Source organism: Pseudorca crassidens, chromosome 9 (genome assembly GCF_039906515.1).
Source record: "Pseudorca crassidens isolate mPseCra1 chromosome 9, mPseCra1.hap1, whole genome shotgun sequence".
NCBI lineage: Eukaryota > Metazoa > Chordata > Mammalia > Artiodactyla > Delphinidae > Pseudorca > Pseudorca crassidens.
Window position 1 is genome coordinate 51358287 of NC_090304.1, and position 20594 is coordinate 51378880.

General features: G+C 55.6%; 1 protein-coding gene across 6 annotated transcripts in view; it reads right to left on the reverse strand.

Annotated features, from left to right (window-relative positions):
• Positions 1-20594, reverse strand: part of PDE2A (phosphodiesterase 2A) — a 93674-nt gene that overhangs the window by 24361 nt on the left and 48719 nt on the right. For 3 of the 6 annotated variants that reach the window (XM_067750226.1, XM_067750228.1, XM_067750227.1), the window contains 3 exons: positions 19875-19946; positions 6860-6949; positions 3407-3495 (listed from right to left, as the gene is read on the reverse strand). In XM_067750226.1, coding sequence (XP_067606327.1) covers positions 3407-3495; positions 6860-6949; positions 19875-19946 — 251 coding nt within the window. The remainder of the gene's footprint in view (positions 1-3406; positions 3496-6859; positions 6950-19874; positions 19947-20594) is intronic. The other 3 variants (XM_067750229.1, XM_067750232.1, XM_067750231.1) reach the window with 1 other exon arrangement.

The window sequence follows — 20594 nt, forward strand, 5'->3', positions numbered from 1 at the left end:
GTCCCTTGAGACAAATCAGAGGGACAGACAGATTCTGCAGTGATTGGCGACCAGGTCAGCTCTGAGGAAGAAATTTCTCAAGGTTGGGCCCTGGGCCCCCCAAATGGTAGCAGAAGGAGACAAACAGCTGGGGCCGGTGTGGGCGGTATCTCCGTTGCAGCCTGAAAGGCCCCAGATTTCACTGCACTCAGCAGCAAATAATCAGAGGCTTTAAGATGGCAGGAGACACAATGAGAAGAGGAAGGCGGCAGGGCTGGGGACTGCAATAGGCTGGGAGATTGGGGCAGCAAGAAGAGTGAGGCGAAGGCTTCCAGGAAGCCTCTCACCCAGGCAGCCCTCCACGATTCTCTCCCTCCAGCCCTGAAGCCCCCTTGCAGCCCTCAGGGTTCATAGTGGGACCATCCCTCAGACATCACACTGTCCCATCTTATCACCACACAGAAGCGTAGACTGAGGCCCAGAGAGAGTGCATGAGATTGTGATTGCAGCCATGTTGTCCCAGCTCCCGGCCCAGGGTTCTTCTCGTGGACAGACCCATCCCTGAGGGAGGCTACCAAGACCCAGACACCTTTTCTGAAAACTGGATCCTCCTTAGTGCTGGGGATCTACAGAGCAGGCCTCCTAGCAGCCCTCTGGCTGGGCCGTGGCAGAGAAGGGAAATGGGCTGGTAGAGATGGAAAAGGTACAGGGAAGGACTTTGCAGGGGAGGAAAGAGCACGAGCCTAAGCAGGGAGTCTAAAACACACTGGAGGGTGAAACGGCATCCGTGAGCCCACGGAGGGGTACGGGGCAGTGGCAGGAGAGGCTGGGTAGCTAATGGGGCCTCCCCACACCACCCTGGGCCCTTATCTGTCTTTATGATCCACCTCTACTTCACACCTGCTGCCGGCCCTCCAGGGCTGCCTGGAGGAGTGCCCCCTCCACTGGGCATGGCCAGAGCTCAGGCTCTACCTCAGCCCGGGGCTGCTGCCTGGTCTCCTGATGGGGCCAGAGCCACAGAGGTCACCTCTGGAAGGACCCTGGTAGGGAAGTAATTTTCTCAAGGTCACCCAATGAGTACATGTGTTGGGACTTGGGGGTGGAGGGCAGTCAGCAATCATTAAGCTCCTACTGTGTGCTGGCATGGGGCTAAGCCCTGGGCAGCTATGACCTCATTAAGCTAATAGACATGGCCCACTGTTAGCTCCACTCCATAGATAAGAGAACAGGTTTGGAAGGGGATACAGTGGGGCAGGGATGGGGCCGGGCTGGAATCCAGGCCTGTTTGACTGCCATTCAAGTGCTCTTGCCTCTTCCACAAACCTCAGTCTCAGCCTGAGCCGAGAAGGTGGGCTCAGCACCAACACACGGTGGGTGTGCGGGTGGGCAGAGCACAGATTTCAGAAGAGAGGCTGGCCTGAACCTTCACCCCCAATGCTTGCTGGTGGGACGTCCCACTGCCTCACCCCTCCTGCCCCCTCACCTGCCTCACCTCCTCAGCCTCCTGAGATTTCTGAGCCCAATCTCCCAGCAGGCCTCCCCATTTCCACTCAACTCTGGGCTAACTGCATTGGAACATTCACTTTTAATTGCTTTTTTTTGGGTACCTTTTCCAAAGGCTTTACTGAATCCGAGGTGGCTGGGGGCGGGGATACTGAAAGGGCTGCTGACGCAGAGGATCTGAGCCCCCTCAAAGATGCCTGGACCGCAGGCGGCACCCCCCCCAACCTCCAGCCCGTCCCCAGCTCACAGTAGAAAGCCTACGGGGAGCATGACAGGCTCAGGAGCAGAGCAAACCCTGAAGGATGCTCACCTCTTGCCTCCTGAGCCCACGATCCTGCATCCCTCTCCCAAAAGAGCCTTCCCAGGCTGCTTTGACGAAATTTCCTGGATCGGGCAAACTCATATTAAGCAAAGTTCTTGAGGATTAGGGGCTAATTAGGGAAGGCTCAGAAGGAACATTCTAGCATTTTTTTCCCTTAAGTTTCCAAAGACCTCCCAGCCCTATCCTGCTGTCTTATAGATGGGACACTAGAGGCCAGAGAGGGGCATGGCTGGCTTGGTTCACACTGTCCTCAAGGGGAGGAGTTGTCAGGAGATGCTGAAGGGGACAGTATCACCCACCACCCACCCCATGAGGGAATCGAATGGGAGAACAGGAGGTGGGAAGGCTCAGAGCTGTTGGAGGGGAGCCAGCCCCTTCCATGGGGAAGCGCCAGAGGAGAGAATTAGCGTCAAGGAATGAAGGGTTCCGAGTGCCAGGAGGGGCCTCAGGACCACCAGCATCCCCAGCATCAGGACCTCTGGCAATCTTTCCATGGCCTCTGTGAAAGGTGAGTATCTTGCCAGCCTCAGCTACTACCTGAAAAAGCCACATCCCTGACTGCTTGGCCTGTTGGAGTGGAGAGCTGCCTTCTGGTAACACCCCCGCTAGTGTCTACTCCCTCAGCTCCTGACCCTGTGCTCTCTGGGCCCACAATGGCCCTGCGGTGCTTAGAAGGCAGTGCCCATGTCCTCCATGGCCTGCCCTCCTCTGGACCAGCACCCCTGCCCGTCAGCACTTTCTCATCGGACAAGCTCCACTTCCCTTCACTGTCCCCTAGACAGCCAGGAGCCAGGAGACCGTGTCCCAGACCTGGCTCTGCCTCACACCAGGTATGTGGCATTGGACACGTCTCACGATGTTTGCCCATCTGGAAAACAGGGAGGCTGAATTCAGTGAGCTCAGAGGTATCAAGGGACCATAGGGTGCTGAGCCCATGTTCCTAAAGTCTGTGATTCCAATGTTCTATCATAATGAAAATAAAAACAGACATTTAGCATTCATTATGCATACAGTTTTAAGTGCATTACATGTGTTAAACTCATTTAATCATCACAAGGATCCTCCCATAATAGTACTATGAGGTAAGTACTATTATTACTGCCATTTTACAAGCAAGAAAATCAGGACACAGGGAGGCGGAGTACCTTGCCCTAGGTAGTAAATGGGAGCTGGGATTTGAACCCAAGCGGTTGGGCTCCAGAACCCACAGCGGGACGCTGCTTCTGATCTCCCTACCCTCAGAGTTGACACCATGTGGGGCCAGCATTCTGTGATTCCGAATTCTGTGATTCTGTGAGGACCTGCCAGGCGGTTCTCGTAGCCTGCTGGGGTTCTAACTGATAAACTGTAGCCCCGATCTTCTGAGACTTGCTCTGAGGAGGCTACAGCGATTTAGCACAGCTCTACAGGAGAAAGCCTACCACTTGGTGCTTTCCCTGTGCCATCCACTCCCCCAACACAACACAAGAGAAGACAGTGGACCCGGCCACTGGAACCCCACCTGGCAGGGAGGCTGAGGTCAAGGTCAGATGGGGAGGGTCAGACCAGACCTTGTGGTCACCCTTGACTGTGTGAGAGGGCAATGGGTGGAGAACAGCTCACCGTAATTTCCCCTCCTGGGGCAGCTCATGGGGGGGCTCCTCACACACCAGCCGGGATTCCCCATCCAGCAGGTAGGTGTAGACAGTCTCCTAGGACAGAAGGCACTCATGAGATCCTGAGGAGAAGCCCTCCCAGCTGCCCAGTCCCAGCCTGACACGGGTCTGGATGACAAGGTCACGGGCATCTGTTTGTCTGTCTTTACTCCCCAGGTGATCCTAAGTGCGGTCAGGGTAGGAAGGCTCCCTTATGACCTCAGCACCTCACTCTCTCCTCTTGGAAGGGTTCTGGGCAGGCAGTGACCCATCACCCTGCCGGCTTTCCTTACCTATCACCCCACATCCAAGGCGCTGGGGAGGGTCTGAAGGGCTGAAGGTACAGACAAATCGCCCCAACCCCACAGCCCTGAGATGTCTGCCTGCCAAGTCTCCAGCCTCAGCAAACAATAACTGAGTGTCCACTCAGGGCCGTACTGCAGGAGAGGCTCGGAACACCCTGGAAGCTTCCCTCCTACCTCAGATACACAAACAACTCTACAAGAAATCACAAACTATGACCCAAGCCAGGAGGACTTCCTGGAGGGAGTGACTTTAAAGTTGTAACTGGAGTGGGAATTAGACACATTCAGGGAGTGGGTGAGGCACAGAAGAATGGCTTCTGGGCCGAGTAATAGGTATGTAAGTGTAAAGGGCCCAAAGCATTGACAGACCTGATGGTGGGGGCAGGGGGCACTGGAGGTGGGCTTGGGGTCAGCCCAGTGCTGAGCTGGAAGGGAGCTGGGGGAGGGTGTTAGGGGGAGGGGCTGCTGCTGGGGAGGGAGGGGCTGGTGAGCCCTGTGAGACAGGAGCTGATTTGTATTTTGGAATGATCACTCCCCAGAGTGAGATCAAAGCTCTGGTCGAAGAATGTCAAGTCTGCAGCTTGTCAATCCACCCTCCCCAAGGGCCCAGAGCAGTCCTGCCTTCAGTTCCAGACCATGTCCTGGCAGAAGCACTTGCCCTCACTGACCCACAGGAGAAAAGCCACATTCCCTCCAAGCAGGACTGGCTACACTTAGGTACCCACAACCAACACACCTGCAGAGCGTCTCCACTGCCCGCATTGCAGGTGATAAGGGAGACCCAGAGGCTCAACAGAGCCTACACCCCATCGAGGGGGCACCCCTGTGCCCAGCTAAGTATGCTGAGAGGTGTTGTTTTCTCAGTGGGAGAATGGAGAGCTCTCCTCTCTGCTAACTGTATCAGGGAGGGCTTCTGGAGGAGGTGACATTGCAGCTAAATGTTAAAGGCCCACCCTCAGTAAGTGTGGAATCCTTCTCAGCAGAAGCAGTTGCCTTTCACCACTGTGACAGTCCACAATCTGGTCAGACACTCTTGTTGCCTGTGGCTGTCCCCAGCTAGCCCCTCACCCTCTCCCAACCCCCAGGAGATATCCCAGTCTCACTTCAAGAGAATCTGAGCCAAGCTTAGTGGTGGCGTGGGCCGGAAATGATAGGGCTTGACGAGAGTGAGAAGGGCAGACACAGGAAGACCTGGAGCCCCTCTGTCCTCCTGGGTGAGGGTCTAGCTGAGGAGCTCAGGGATGAAGAAATCAGTGGGAAGGAAGCCACCCAAGCCTCATCTGTCTCCAGCCTCCTTCTTCTTTAAGCAGCCTGGGAGGGGCCTGAAGGATTTGGCCTCCCAAAGAGGTTAAGACACTACCCAGCACCCAGGGTCACACAGAGAGTCCTGCCCTGGCAGAGAGAGCGGTGGGCAACCTGAGGGTGGGGAGGCAGGAGGGAGCCTCCCACTCTCTCCCTCACAGCCCTCTGGGTTAAAATTAGCTGAGTTTATTGCAGAGAAGGAGGGAACCATTTCAGACACATCAGCACCATCTGCATTTGCGGCTGCCTGCCACAATGGGTGCTGATGAGGGAGCCAGGTGCCAGCAACTCCCCTCCCTGGGGGTTGGGCGGGGGGTAGGGAGACCCCTCCCCCATCTCCTCACCCCTCCCTAGGGGTAGAGCAGACCTCCTATCTCCCCACCCCTTTTTGGAGGGCTGAGCCCTTCCATGCAATCAAGGCAGCAGGGCTCTGCAAAGTCAGGGCTTCCCCAGCTCGTACAGGTCTCCGGGGAGGGCCGAGGCAGACATTTCCCACTGTCCCAGGAACCCAGTCACCTGGACCACAGCTGTCTTCCCAACCCCCAGCTTTGGGGATACGATTAATCCAGTACAGGGCGTCTGTGCTGGCACAACCACCAGGCATCCTGCCTGTGAAGACTAGGCCAGTCACATCCTCCTCCCCACTCCCAGCGCAGCCTCGCGGACGCTGACCTGCCATCCTCCCCACCTCCTCTTTTCCAGATGTTTCTCCACCCCAGGCCAGATGTTGCCTCAGTCCCATCTCTGGGAGGATTTATTTTGGGAGCCAACATACCACCCACTTCCTACCAATTTCACAATCAATAAAGTTCACTCATTAGCCCTCCTCCTGGGCTCTGAACTTCCAGGAGGTTTTGAAAAGGCAGAGCTGAGGAAAGGGGATGGGGGTGCTTAGGTGCCAAGCCCCATTTGTTCCTGTCATGCTGTGTGACCTTGGGGGAAGTGCCCTCCCTCTCTGGGCCTCGGGTGGTTCATCCATCCAGCAGATTCAGATACAATGGGCTCTGCTGGTGGCTGATGTCTAGAGTAGGGGAGGGGACATTCTAGGCTATGAGGACTCAGTTTAGGCATCTCCTCCTCTATGAAGTCTTCCATGTGCCTTAGGGTAAGTCAGAGCCTCCCTCCCTGGACTGACAGTCCCTGCTTCCCTCTATCTGGCACAGCTGAGACACTTCTGCTTTGGGTCTTGAGGGCCAGTTTATCCATGCTACTGCCTAAGGGATGGACAGTGGCCACTGGAGCCAGGTTGGGGAGTGGCCTGGGGCAGTTGAAGAGGGTCACAGTCTCCCCCAGTCTGCAACCTCATCTGTGGTGTTGGGATGGGTCAGAGAGAAGCTTAAAGGTTTCTAGAAGACACCTTGTCCAGCCTCCTGACTCCAGACAGGACACTTTAACTTGGCACAGATCCATTCATCTAGGCTGAGCCCCATTTCAGCACCTCCCAGACCTGGCATCAAGGAAGTTCTGCATGTCTACTTTCAATCCTTCCTGCTGTACATATTCCAAAGCCCACCTGACTCCACTATGTCCTAGCTATTATCCTAGGTGAATCCATTCCATTATCTGAGACATGATCTTTCCAATTAAGCTCTAAAGCTCTTTCTGTCCCAGACATTCCAGGATTCCTATATAAGTTCATTTTGGGGGCTTAGCTTCAGTCCTCCTCCTCCAGGAAGCCCTCTCAGAACACTCACCCAAACCCTTCACGGGGGGAGGGGGGCCCTGCTTCTTCTTTCCTTCTCAACCCTGTAGGTACAGCAAGGAGTTGGACAAAGGTTTAGGGGGGCAGGGGAAGCGTGGGACAAGGTACCTACCACTCTGGGCAGCACAGCTGACAGGGCCTCTTTGACAGCCCATTGCAAGCCTGCAATGTCGATGACGGAGCCCAGGCTCAGCAAAGCATCCTGAAAGAGAGGAAAGGGCAGTGAGGGCCTTTTTCAGGCAGGCCAGGGCATCCCCCCTACCCAGGTGGCTGGGAACACAAATTCCCAGCTTAAACCAGAGCCCAAGGCTCGCAGACACTTGAATCCCAGGATCTTAGGATCTCAGAATCCAACCAGTCTTAAGGCCCTAGAATGTCCAAGTCCCCTCATCTTACAGATGAGGAGACCGGGGCTCAGAGAAGGGCCAGGGACTTAGCAAAGAACTCACAGTGAGTCAAGAGGTCAAGTCTAGACTAGACCCCAGGTCTCTTGTCCTTCAGACAAGGACAACTCAGGAAAGCAGGGAAAGTACAAGCTTCCACATTAATACAAAGCAAAACGAGCAAACAAAAAACCCCACATTTGAATCCTAGCTCCACTATTTATTAGCAGTGGGCATCTTGGTCAAGTCACTGAGCCTCAGTCTTCTATCTGTAAATTGGAGGCAACTGAGGCTATCTCCCCCTACAGGCTCATGTGAAGATAAAATGAAACTGAGTCCTAGAAGTGCCTCACAGGGTGCCCACACACATAGGTGCTCAGCTAAACATTTGCTGAATCTGAGTCCCACTCAGTTTCCTGAGGAGGGAGGTGGTTCACACAGTCTCGTTTGTCAGCCTAGTGAGGGGCTAGTGAGGGGAGTAGCAAGAATCCAAGGGGTGCATGAACCCACAAGATGCGAGAAACACGGGCCAGCCCCTGGCAAGATAGGAGGAGAAGGAGAGATCAGCCTTGACTGCCTCACAGCCTTCCCGTCCCAGGAACAGTCCCCGTCCTTGGAGAGCCGGAACAGAGACAAGAAAGGTCCCTGCTTCTCGCTCTATTAACTTGGCCAGAACCATGGGGATCAAAGAGAAAGGTAATGGAACAGAGGATCCAGGGCCAAGGCAGAATTGTGACTCATACCATCCACTCAGCTATGCCTTCCCCACTAGCCCCTGGAAGTTCTTTCTGATGGCTTCCTTGTGGATGGCTGAGTTCATAAAGCAAAGCGATTAACTGTAGGATGCAGGACACATGGCGTGGCCCCATTCTTGTGAAAGTGATATGAGATTGAGGGTCTTAGTGGACCACAGGCTCAGCATGAGCCCGTAGTGTAAATGTGGCTGGTAATACATTAAAATGCTGAAACTGTCGGCCGTATTAATAAAGATCCATTAACCTAAATAGAGAAGATGAGAGTTCCTCCACTGATTCAATCATCCCCAGTGCATTGTGTCCCAGGTAAGGACAAGATGAGACTCATTCAGAGGAGGTGACCCATGTAAGGAGGGAACTGGAAATCAAGTCCTGCATGTCACTAAGCTTGGAGAGTCTAGGGGTGCCTAGCCTGCAGCAGAGCAGAACCCAGGGGTCTCAGTATTTGACTCCAATATCTCAGGCTTTCCTGGGCAGGGGGACTGGACTCTGTGGTCCTGGAGACAGCCTGGAGACCCATAGGATTTCACAGGAGGCTGGCCTTGGCCCAGTGGGATGAAAGAACTTCTTCTAGGCAGAGCCACGCTGCACAGGCAGAGGCCACCAGGAGAGAGGAAGTGAGCTCCCCATACCTGGGGGTATGCAAAAATGGCTAGATGCCCATTTTTCAGAGTGGCTACAGAGGGGAGTCCTGCACTGGGGTCCAGATGAAGCCTAGGGTCCAAGCTTCAGCTCCAGATTTCACCTTGCATCTTCTTGGCTTCAATTTCCTCCCCTACCCCACCTCCCACTCCCACCCAGTCCTGTGTTGCAGGATGGGGGGCAGTAATGGGCTGTCTCCCCCAAATGCTCACTTGGCATTGCTTTCTCGAACCCCCAACTCCTCTTTTATCCCCCTCACTGCTCAAGTGAAGATACATTTTGGTCATGAAGATGTGTCTCCATCCTAGGACATCAGAAGTTGCGCATTTCAAACAATACAATCCCCAAATTGGATCAATTCTCCTTTGACCCTTAGGCACTCCTCATCACAGTTCACACACCCTCAGCACCACACAGCCACAAACCTTCACGTCCTCTCAGAAATACCCCAGCCTGCCTTCAGACACCCTCCAGGTACATGTACAGGTTCACACAGGTGCAGCTACTTCCTTATGGAGCCACAAGGCCAGGACTCAGCAACACCTGCACGCACAGTATACACATGGGCTATTGTGGCCTTTCGAGGTCAATTCTGCAGACTAAAGCAGGGGGGAAGAGCTGATGCCCCAAATAATCCCCAACTAAAATCTGTCAACCCAGGCTCCTCAGACTGGGGTTCCCAGGGCTTGGCTCCAGAGGTGGTGCTGGTTTAGGTCTGTTCCTGCCTGGAGACAGTGGGGATGGACAAGCTAAGCCCTGAGGGGCCCTGCCCTCCAGTGGAGTTTATGTGTATAGTGTGGAAGTTGGAGAAGAGGGGCCAAGGTGATGGAGTAAGCTCTCATGTAGGGGGAGACATTTCTCAAAGCCATAGACTTGGGACAGCTAAGTGTCCCCACTTGACAGATGAAGAAACTGAGGCTCAAAAAGAAGCAATGCCCCATCTGTGGTCAGCCAGCCAGTCAGGGCAGAGCCAGGTCCAGAACCCACGACTCTGGATCTCCGGCCTCTCTCTTGCTTCTGCTCTGCACCGACCCCCAGCTCCCTCCTCAGGGGGCTTAGAGAGAATAGTTTGTCCTTTGTTCTGATTGGTGGCTCCTCGACCTGCCCTTTACTTGGATTGGGGAATGCCCTGAACTGTCCTTTACTGGAATTGGTGGGTGCCTGTCTGGCCTTTGCTTGGATTGGTCAGTTTTCTGTGACTCCTCAGGCAGAGGGCAGGATAATGGCAGTGAGGGGGGGAATGGGAAAGGAAACTTTGGGAGAGTTGGGGCAGCAGCGGGGAGGGGTCCTGAGTGGGCTGGATGCAGACATGGCCCATGAAGCCCGGAGCTCTCTGCCTGGCATCCTTCTGTCCACCCACCTCCTGGCCCTGCCCTGCCTGCCCCAGGATGGGGGGTGTTGAGTGCAGGAACCACAGCTGGGAAAGGCCACTTCATACCTGGCCTTTAAGACTCGCTCACATGCCAACTTCTCCTTGAATCTTCTCTGATCTCAAAGCAACTTCACCTCCTGCATCAACTCAGGGAGGAAATAGCTCAAATTCCAAAGTCCAAGGGGGGGCTCAGAGGACAGAGTGGCTGCCCCAGTGAAAGGAGAATCAATGGGGAGCAGCTGAGAATGGGAAGTAGGGAAATTCCCAATTTGGAGGCCCAGGTGGGGACTAACGAGGCTCAAGTCAGAGGTTAAAACCCCAGAAATCTTAAAAGATGAGGAAAGGAAAAGTACAAACAGAGCCATACCTGTTCTCACGAACGTCTACACATGTCATACATATACATACTGCCATGCACACACCCTCACACAAACACGCACACACACGGATAAAAACGCAACCCTATATACAATGCACACATAAATATGCACTTAGGCGTGTACACACACGCACATGCAAACACACTCACACACACACAGGCCGGCTCAGGGTGAGGCGAAAGAGGTCACGTTTCCTGCTTTTGCAGCTTTCCTGAACAGCCATCAGTATAAATATCAGCAAAACAACCAGCAATCCCAGACTCCAGAGGAGAATCTGTGGTGTGTAGAAAAGCGCAGCGATTTCCAGTCGTGTCCCGGACTGGCTATGGAAGCTCTGTGTGGCCTTGGTAGGCCCTTTCCTCTTCTGAGCCTCAGGTTCCTCATTATTAAAAATGGGTCCTTCCAGCTTGCAACATATAGTTCTATGATTTTGTGTTTTAGTTCAGTGAGGATGGGTGGATGGATATGTGAATGAATGAATGGATGGATGGATGGATGGATGGATGGACGGATGGATGGGTGGATGGGTGGATGGAGCCTTTCTACTTTCCCCAGCTCCCTACCTGCAGCTGTATTGTTGGAGGTAGGTCCACTCAGCACTACAGACAGTGCCACTCCCACACACTAATCTTTCACCTCAGATACCAAGAAAGGGGAGCCTGTTCTGAGTGAGGGCTCCTCTGGAGCCAGCGTTGGGGCTGGATCAGCCTTTCTGCACTCATTTGGACAGGGGAGAGGGTCTGGACAAAATTACTTCTAACTCCTTAATGGATTATATGAAGCCAGAGACCTTGGCCTTATCCCTTCTGGAGCCACTAGCACAGGCACGGATGGCCTTCTTGAAGGTCAGTGTCACTGTCACAAGCTAGTTTCCTGCCTTGTCTCCATGAGTCTCTATGTCTTTCCCCACCTCCACTGACCCTTCTGTTGCTCTCCCCGCTGCCTGGAACCTAGAGCCCGCCCCTCGCTCTCTGGAGGGAAGCCTCCTAGTGCCCCCACGGCAGCCTAGAAGAAGGTAGTAACATCAAACCCAACACTCAGGGGCCTCCTAAGACAAGCTGTGTTACCGGGACTGGCCATACATACTGACTTACCCAGCTCTGCCTGTGCTAGGTCCTGTGTGGCCTGGGGTTGCGGGCGCCCTCCCTCTCTGGGCTTTGGTGCCCTTTTCTCTAAAGGGGGGACCTTCAAGATCCCCCAGGACTTTGGAGTCCCTCTCCCTCTCTATTCCTCCTTCCTTCCCCCTGGGGCTGTCTCTCTCTCAGGCTCTGTCTCCCTGATCTCTCCGAGTGTGTCGTCTCTCTCCTTTTCTCCATGCTTCCCTCAGTTGACGCCCATCTCTGTCACAGGCTGCTCTCCTGTCTCGTCTCCAAGAATCTCAACGCCTTTTCCCACCTCCAAATCCTCTCTCCTCTCAGATGGCTTCTGCCCTCTCTCTCCTGTATGGTTCTGCCCCTCCCCCCAACTCCTGGCTCTCCTGCCCACTCCTCCCCCAAACCTCTAAGTGGTTACCTTGAAAACTTGGGGAGAAAGCCCCTGACCCAAGATAGGCACCCACAGGACAAGGGAACCCAGGAAAGTGGCCATGATGAGAGAAACCACGGGTGCCAGGGCAGATGCCATCTATTCTTCTGCTTCCTGCCTCCCATTCTGGTGGGCATTATACACAGTCTCTTCTCTTCCCAGAGAACAGGGCCTTCAAGGGCAAAGGCACACATCTGTCTCTGAGCCCAGCACGTGCCTGGCACTTGTAAGCCCATCTGCTCCGCCGGGGTGACTGGCAGAGCTCCCCCAAAGGAGGCCTCCTGGAGGCTCAGGCCAGAGAAGCCCCTGTGGGCTGGGCGTCAGACCCCAGCCGAGCCCGAGCACCCCAAGCTTACTCTGTGACTCTCACCGTCCTTACAGCGTGTCTGGCCCTATAGAATCAGGAGACAGCCAGGAAGCAGGAGAGGCAGCCCCATCTCCTCCCTCCCCTCCTGCCGGCCCAGACCTGCCACCCGCCCAGGAGCTGCCTCTAACAGACACTGGTGCCTTAAATACGCCACGAGCCGCCCAGGAGTGCTAAGGTCTTGCAGCCCCAGACCTCCCCTCAAAAAGGCTGAGCTGGACCAGGGGCAGGAAAATAGAGGAAAGAGGCTTGGTGACCCTTGGGAGACCTGATCTGAGGAAGCGACAGGAGAGAGACCCAGGCCACAGCTGGACAAGCTCACATGTCAGGGCCCTGCTTGAGTGGGGTATCAGGCTTTGGGGGAGAAAAGGCACCTTTCTCAAGCACCTACTGTGTGCTAGAGGCGTCCATCAGTGGTTCTCAAACTTGACTGTGCACCAGAATCCCCTGGAGGGCTTGTTAATATGCAGCTTGCTGGCCCTACCCCCAGAGTTTCTGATACAGTAGGTCTTGGATGAGGCCAAGAATTTGCATTTCCAACACATCCATAGATGCTGCTGCTGCTGCTGCTGCTGCCCCAGGGACCACACTTTGAGACCCAGCGACACACACTCTCTCTCATCCTCCTACCAACCCTGGGAGGCACCTGTGCTGACCACACCGTTTTAGAGCTGAGGAGACTAATCAAAGGGGCGGGGCCTTGCTCAGGTGAGAATGACCCAGCTTCTGGCAGCAGGTCCGTGCCACTTCCCTCGCAGGAGGGGGCTCCTCAGAGAAGGTCCCCAGAGAAGGCAGAGGCAGGCGTCCTGGAAGGAGCGAGGGGGGACAGTGGGGTGACACGGGGCCGGGGTGTGTGGAAGGGGCTTCTTGGAGCTCAGGGGCCCAGCCCTCAAGGAAGGACCTGCCCTTCCCCCTTCCTCCTACCTCTCCTTCTCTTCCTCTCCTCCCTCCTCTGGGTCCCCCCTTTCCCCTCCCCCACCCCTCGCAGACTCTGGCTTCAGTTGTTACTCCAACAGGGCCGCGTCCCCAGCCTCCGAGCCACACTGGAGACACGTGCACTGTAGAATACACCTGAGCCCGGTCCTGGCGCTCCCCCACCCCGTCCCCCGACCTCCCCGATGAGCTCGGCCCCATCCTGTGGGCTCCTTCCCTCCAACATTTACACACAGCTCCTCCCGGGACCCTCACCATTTCTAACCAGTCTCAGCTTTTACTCTAGCTCCTGCCTCTTCCAAAATGCCCTCCCAATTGTCCCAGGCCCCCCTGGATTCCTCAAGGGCTAGGTTTGGGGTTGGATGAAGGAGAAGGGGAAGGAATTGGGGAGGGAAGGCAGGAATTGTATGAACAGTCAGCTCTCCGAGGACCTGACTCGCTGGGCCCCCTCGGTCCCTAGCACAGGGTCTGGGGTAAGGGAACAGCAGAGTGGGAAGAGGGAGGAAGGGCAGAGCCCAGTGTGCGAGGGGGAAGATGGTCTCGGGGGGAGTCCAGGACAGGCTCAGGGCTTCTCCCCTAGCTCCCCACGTCCCGCTGCCTCATCCACAAGGCAGAGCCAATAGCTGCCTCCACTCCCATGGCCCACATTCTTCTCGATGCCACAGTCTTCCTCCCCAGCACATCAGTAGCATCCCCTCATCACTGCTGTCCCAAATACCTGATGCCTCTCCTGCCCTTGATTCCTGGGCCAAGGGCCCGTGTGGGCAGAGTTCGGCACAGCGGGCTGGCAGGTATAAGCTGGCTGTGAGTCAGTCATACCACAAAAGAGAAGCCTGGGCAGGAAGGAGGTGGGCTCCCCGACCCCAGTGATGTGCAAACAAGGACAGGGGCCCTGCTAGGGAGTCTGTGCCATGAGAAAGGACTTGATGAGCCTGGCTGGCCTCCAGCTCTGGGTTCCATGACTCTTAATGTCTTCAAACCCTCCTCAGCCTCACCCGCTCCGTGGCCTTCAGTGTGGGCTGGGAGCTGGACAAAGCCAGGAGCCTCTGAGAGGCAGGCACAGTGGCCCAAGCTGGAGAGGAGGATGGAGCTGAGTGACCCAGTGGACTAGCGTCAGAAAAGAGTTAATGTCTCTCAGGAAATGATGGCTGAAGGAACAACTGGATACATGAATGAATGAATAAATGAGCCTCCCACCCAGGGGCTCGTACAGCCCTGTGCTCCCCATGATGGCATGGCATGCAGAGTTGCCACTACTGTCCATCTGGCTCCCCGATCAAATTGGGGGTTCTTAGAGGGCAGAGGTTGTGCCCTATTCCTCCTGGGGACCCCGGTATCATGCAGCCTGTCACAGGTGTCAGGAGGTGTTTGCTGAGCTATAAAATGATAGCTGGACTCCGAGTGCCCAGGGCTGTTGGGCTGTGAAGGGTATATGCCATTACTAAGCAGAGGGATGGACCCCATGACTCCCGGAGGTCCCCAGGCCAGGGAGACAGCTGCACCCTCTCAAAGTCTCCCAAGTCTGGCACAGTGACTGTCTTAGAGGAGCCTAAGGTATGGGGGTGCCTTGTGCTGAGAACTTTTGGCAACCTTTCCAAGGCATCTCTGCAGGCCAGGAGGCCCTTCTGCCCCAGGATCACCTCCCAGTGCAGGCTGGGTAGGGGACAGCACGTCAGGAAGGAGGGGCTCTTCCCTGAGAGAAGCACCATCTTTATCACCTTCTTTCATGAAGGCTCCTCCAGGCAGCCTTCCTGGGTGGGTCACTTGTCCTCTTCCCAGGCCTCCGGAGAATTCCCACAGGATCAGAGTCTACAGGGCCCCAGGCCTATGGAGCCAAATCCCCAGCTTGATGAGGGTAGACTAAGACCAGGAGATGCAGGAAAAGACTTGCCCAGGGTCTCACGTGGAGTCAGGAGGCCTTTGCCCCAGTCCAGAGGCCTCCGGGACACACTAGGCTCCCTCCCTGCTATGCACTGTTTGTCTTAGCGGCCCCTCCAGTTCCTTGCCTTGGCCAGCGGATGGGCTGAGCCCCTCTCAGGTGCAGGGTGGAACTGGGTGCCCTCCTCCAGGCCAGGGACAGGGCCTCGTGTCTCTCCCTCTGTGCCAGACACGGTACCCACAGTGGGAGGTAAATGCTGGATGGCACTGGCCTGGCCCAGGGTCAGTGTGGGCCTGCAGAGGGCAGGGAGGAAGGGCTAACCTGGGGAGGGGCTGCTGGGAGTGAAGGGCGGGCAGGTCTGGCAGAGCATCTCCTCCAGCACAAGACCGACAGCAGGAGACAGAGCGGCTGCCACTGCCATGGGGCTCTCCTGGCTCTGACCTGAGCTCTCTGTTTCCCTCCCAGCCTTCCTGGGTTCTCCATATCTGTCTCTCTTTCTCTCAGTCTGTTCTTCTCTGGTATGTGTCTCTCCCACAGCCTCACTGTGGGTCCCATGACTGTACTTGGCTCTGTCTTCAGGGCCTGGCCCATCCCAGCTGTTCCCCAAATCCAGGCATGGGGGGCAGGGGTTGGGAGGGAGGGTGAGTCTGAGAAAGAGACTGGGACAGAGATGAGGACCGATTCAGAGGCAGAGGGACAGACACAAGAGCCAGGAGGGGACCCTGGGGACAGGGCTGGGGAGGCCGGGCTGGCCAGGGTCTTCAAGCCTCCCCAGTCCCGAGGACAAAGCCAGAATTGGAGGGAGGAGCGGGGTCCACCCTTTCCCTCTGCACTGGCTCCTGGCCCCCCTTCCTTCTCCCTGCCCCTGCAGGAATGTGTGAGCACTTCAATTGTTCCTAAAAATAGTCCCACTGTATTGGGGGCTGGAATGAGAAATCTTCTGGGCAGGGTTCATCTCAGGCATGTCCCTGCCTCTGGGCTCCCAACCACTCTGTTCCCCAGAGCGGGGGGCCTTCCTGAGCCTCCCCCAACCCGTAGCTGCAGTGCTGTATTCCTCCCTTGCAGAAGCCTGCCATGGCTCCCAGGGCCCTGGGATAGGCTCTGAGCTCCTGGACCTGCTGGAGTTGTTTGTGAAGCACCTCAGACGAGGCCACTGCTGTTCCTGCTGACACCCTGGTCCAGGCTCCACGCTCTAGACTATTCCCAACTCTCCAGCCTTAAGCCCCCAACCCCTTCATCCCCCCACCTCCAGGCCTTGGCTCCTCCTTTTCCATTTCCTGCACCAGATGTCCTCTCTTCTCCCCTCCTGTCCTTCCAGGCAGGGGTTCCTAACCCCGGGGCCGCAGACCTGGTACTGGGCTGCAGCCTGTTAGGAACCCGGCCACACAGCAGGAGGTGAGTAGTGGGCTAGTGAGCAAAGCTTCAACTGCTGCGATGCACCCCATCACTCGCACTACCGCCTGAACCATCCTCCCCCCGCCCTCATCCGTGGAAGAATTGTCTCCCACGAAACCGAAACCGGTCCCTGGTGCCAAAAAGGTTGGGGACTGCTGCTTCCAGGCTCAGCCCAGGTCTGCCCCAGTGCCCCACCCCCGCTGTGCTATCCTGCTCCCTGGTCCTGTTCTCATCCCCACCTCCCCTCCACTGTTCCCCTTGGCAGATCAACAAGGGCTGAGCCTCCCCGCGCCACCGCTGCCCCGAGCAAAGCTCTGAGGTGCGGCCCTTCTCCAGGGAAGGGGACACTGGGGAGACACTGCAGGCTCTGGGGCCCCACGCCCTGCCCTGAACCCTGGACCTTACTGGCCCCTCCATCTCCCCACCCCAGCTTTGGTTTTCTCTTCTGCACCCCGGGCCTGGAATGTCTCTCCATTTCAGTCTCCAGGTGAAAGCCCATCTAGTCTCACCTCCTCTCTGCCTCCATTTTTCAGATGGGGGAACCGAGCCCCAGAGAGGGGCGTTGACGGGTCCACAAGTCCACAGGAAGCTGGCCGTGGGCCTCGGTCACACCGCATCATTACGCAGGGTCCCCTCGCTGGGGCTCCAGAGGCAGGGCTCCTCACACAACCCACCAGCCCACCACCCCGCCCAGGCAGACAGGCTGGCATCCAAAATCATTTGCCTTTGGAGGGCCCAGGAAGCCACAGAACAAACATCCGGAGTCTCTGGAACTTCTCCTACTCTCCTTCCTCATATCCTCATATCTCAAGGATCCGGGAGCAACCGAGTGCGTGTACACACACACACACAGCCCAGGGCCGGGTAAACATGTGAGCCCAGGAGATCTCACGTGACTGTTGTGCCTGTGAATCTGTGCAGGTCCTTTAGAGGCCCCCAAACCCTAAAGAGATGAGGATGTACCCCAGTCTCCCCAGACCTTGTATAAATTTTGTCTTGGAAATGAACATTAAAATCACATTTGTGTGACTTTTCTGATTGCAAAATTCTGAACACACTCATCACAACTGACTTCTTTTCCCACTTTGTAGGCCGCTCCTGCTTTGCTAGTGACCTAAGCACATGTGTGGCCTGCCCATTAGTTGTCCACGATGCATGTCCCTACAGGCCATCATGTAACCACAGCAGAATATGCCCCTTGGGTTATTAGAAGGATATCTGTGTGAAAGCATGTGGCTCTGGGACTCTGGGAGAATGTGTGTGAAAGTGTAAATGTGTGAGCACCCCTGAGGCACCATCTGTGCACAAGCCATCTGCACGTACGGCTGCCCGTGCATGTGTGATGTGGGTTGTCAGTGTCTGTGTGAGCCTGGGTGTGTGCGGCAAGTGTGTAGCTGTCTGTGGAACTGTGAGCGCACCAGTGGCTGGTTTTGTCTCCGAGCAAGTGAACGAGTTTATGGTTGAGTGTTGGCATCTGTGCCTGTGGGGGGTTTGATTCTCCTGCCCCGTGGACCCCACCACCTCCTCCATCACCTCTGCCAGACCTGGGCTCACATCCCTACCCTGCCACACACCACCTGTGTGGCACTGGACAAGCTTTTCACCTCCCTGGGCTCAGTTTCCTCACCTATAAAATGGTGCGTTCTCCCAGAGCCACTGGGAAGACTCAAGTGGAACCATGAGGTCCTGCCTAAGCTGTTCCCAGCTAGGGGCTAGGCCACCTCTGTGCAAGTTACAAAGAGGTGACCCCAACCCTCTGGGCAAATGCAGCCTGAGGGGCAAGGATTGGTGGGGGAGAATGAGCTGGGTTTTAGTGCCACCCTGCCTCTGTTGGAGCCCTGTGCAAGCAAGGTACAACCTGCGAGGTTAGAAGCTGTGGCCCTGCAGGTGACCAAGAAATACCAGCTCCCTTTCTTCCTGCCCTTGCTCCAGGTATGCTGCCTGGGACTAGAGGGTCTCTGACTCTGGACAGAGATGAGGCTCTGAGGATACCCGCCCCCTCCTAACTCCCCCTAGGGTTCTGTCCCCTTCACCCACCCTCTACCCCACCCTCTCCAAAGCCCAAGAGAAGGCCCTACGGAAGCCATAAGGGGGGACTGACCAGATCTGGGATGCAGAGACCAGCTATGCTGGCCAAAGGCTCAGAGACTACCCCCCACCCCACTCTCATTGTCAGACAGGGAGACTGAGGCATGGAAAAGGGCCAGGGACCCTCCAGGGTCACAAGTGAACCCGGTCATTCCAAGCCTTTGTCTCAAGATCTCTGTGGCTGGAGTTGGGAAGACCCAAGCTCTGGACTCTTCTGGCTCCAGAATGGAACCCAAGGGAGTGGGTGGGGTGGGTCCCTCCCAAGAGACAGGCACTTCCAGACCTGTGCTCTCAGCTACTGGGGTGGATCTCCTACCCATCCCCACCCACCCCACCAGGGCCAGATCCCCTACTGGTGTGATTAACCAAATTATGGCATTTTTTTCTTGAGCAAATTGCATCGGCCTAATTGAATGAGGCTGCAGGAGCCTGGGCTGGAGGCTGAGAGCGGGTGAGGACGGCAGGAGCCAGGGAGAGGAGTGGGGGGGGAGCAAGCTGGGGTGGGGAGGCCCTGACAATGCCGAGCAGGGGACAGAAGGGGCGGGAGAGGCAGGGCTGAGGGCACAGAACACATCATTCATTCTGTGCACCCTCTCTGTGCACCCACTGGCACTCCCATCACACCAGGTGTCTGGGCACACGGATTTGAGGGGTGGTCTCCCCAAGAGACCACTGAGCATTTGCTCAGTGCCAGGCACTGTGTTCATTTAAAAGCACCATTTCACGTAATCCTCCCAACCACCCTATTTTATACTTGAGGGAATTGAGGCTCAAGAGATAAAATAACTTGCTAAATATCACAGCCAGACAGGGCTGTCTGACACCATAGCTTAACAGGTACCTGCAGCGTCCCACTACCGAGCTCCCGCCCTGCCTCCAGGAAGCCTTCCTGGAGAGTTCAGAGAAAGGAACAGGCCTCACGTCAGCTCATACTTGGGCCCAGACACCATTTCTGTCCCCATCGAGCGTTTCTCCTTGTCCACTCTGTGATGTCTGTCCTCTGTCTGACGGTCAGCAGCTGAGGCTGGCGCTGATCCGACACGATTGCACACACCCCCGTCAACCACAACACACCGCAATCCCTCTCATTCCCATGCGGCATCCACTCTGTGTCATACTCACCACCTCAGGGCAACACACAGGGACACGATCACTGTCACCTTCATATGGCATGTCCCACATACTCAGTGACACACAATCACTTCACAGTGTCCACAGTGTCACACATCACTGTCACGGGGCCACACACAGTGAAACTATCACTTTTGCCCTCAATCAGGGTGGCCCACCTTCAGCGTCACACACAATGTCTCAAGGTCCCCAGTGTCACCCTCACACAGCCTTACACATACAGTTCCAAGCTGGCTCTGTGTTGCACTGTCTCATTTCAGCGTCATCCAGGACCTTCTGACCTTAAAAATATCCACCTTTGGTGAAATGACATCATGTCTGAGATTTGTGTTAAAATACTTCAGCAAAGCAACCTACAAAAAGGGAGAAAATATTTGCAATCATACATCTGATAAGGGGTTAGTATCCAGAATACATAAAGAAGTCCTACAGCTCAACCACAAAGCAAACAAACAACCTGATTTTAAAATGGGCAAAGGCCTTGAATAGACATTTCTCTAAAGATGTACGAATGGCCAACAAGCACATGAAAAGACGCTCAGCATCACTAATAATCAAGGAATGCAAATCAAAACTACAATGAGGGGCTTCCCTGGTGGTGCAGTGGTTAAGAATCCGCCTGCCAACGCAGGGGACATGGGTTCGAGCCCTGGTTCGGGAAGATCCCACATGCCACAGAGCAAGTAAGCCCGTGTGCCACAACTACCGAGCCCACGTGCCACAACTACTGAAGCTGGGGTGCCTAGAGCCCGTGCTCCACAAGAAGAGAAGCCACTGCAATGAGAAGCCCGCGCACCGCACTGAAGAGTAGCCCCGGTTCACCGCAACTAGAGCAAGCCCATGTGCAGCAACGAAGACCCAACGCAGCCAAAAATAAAAAAATAAAAAATAAATAAATGTACTTTAAAAAAAAGGAACCGCAATGAGCTACCACTTCACACTCATTAGGATGGCTGCTATTAAGAAAAAAAAAGGACTTCCCTGGTGGCACAGTGGTTAAG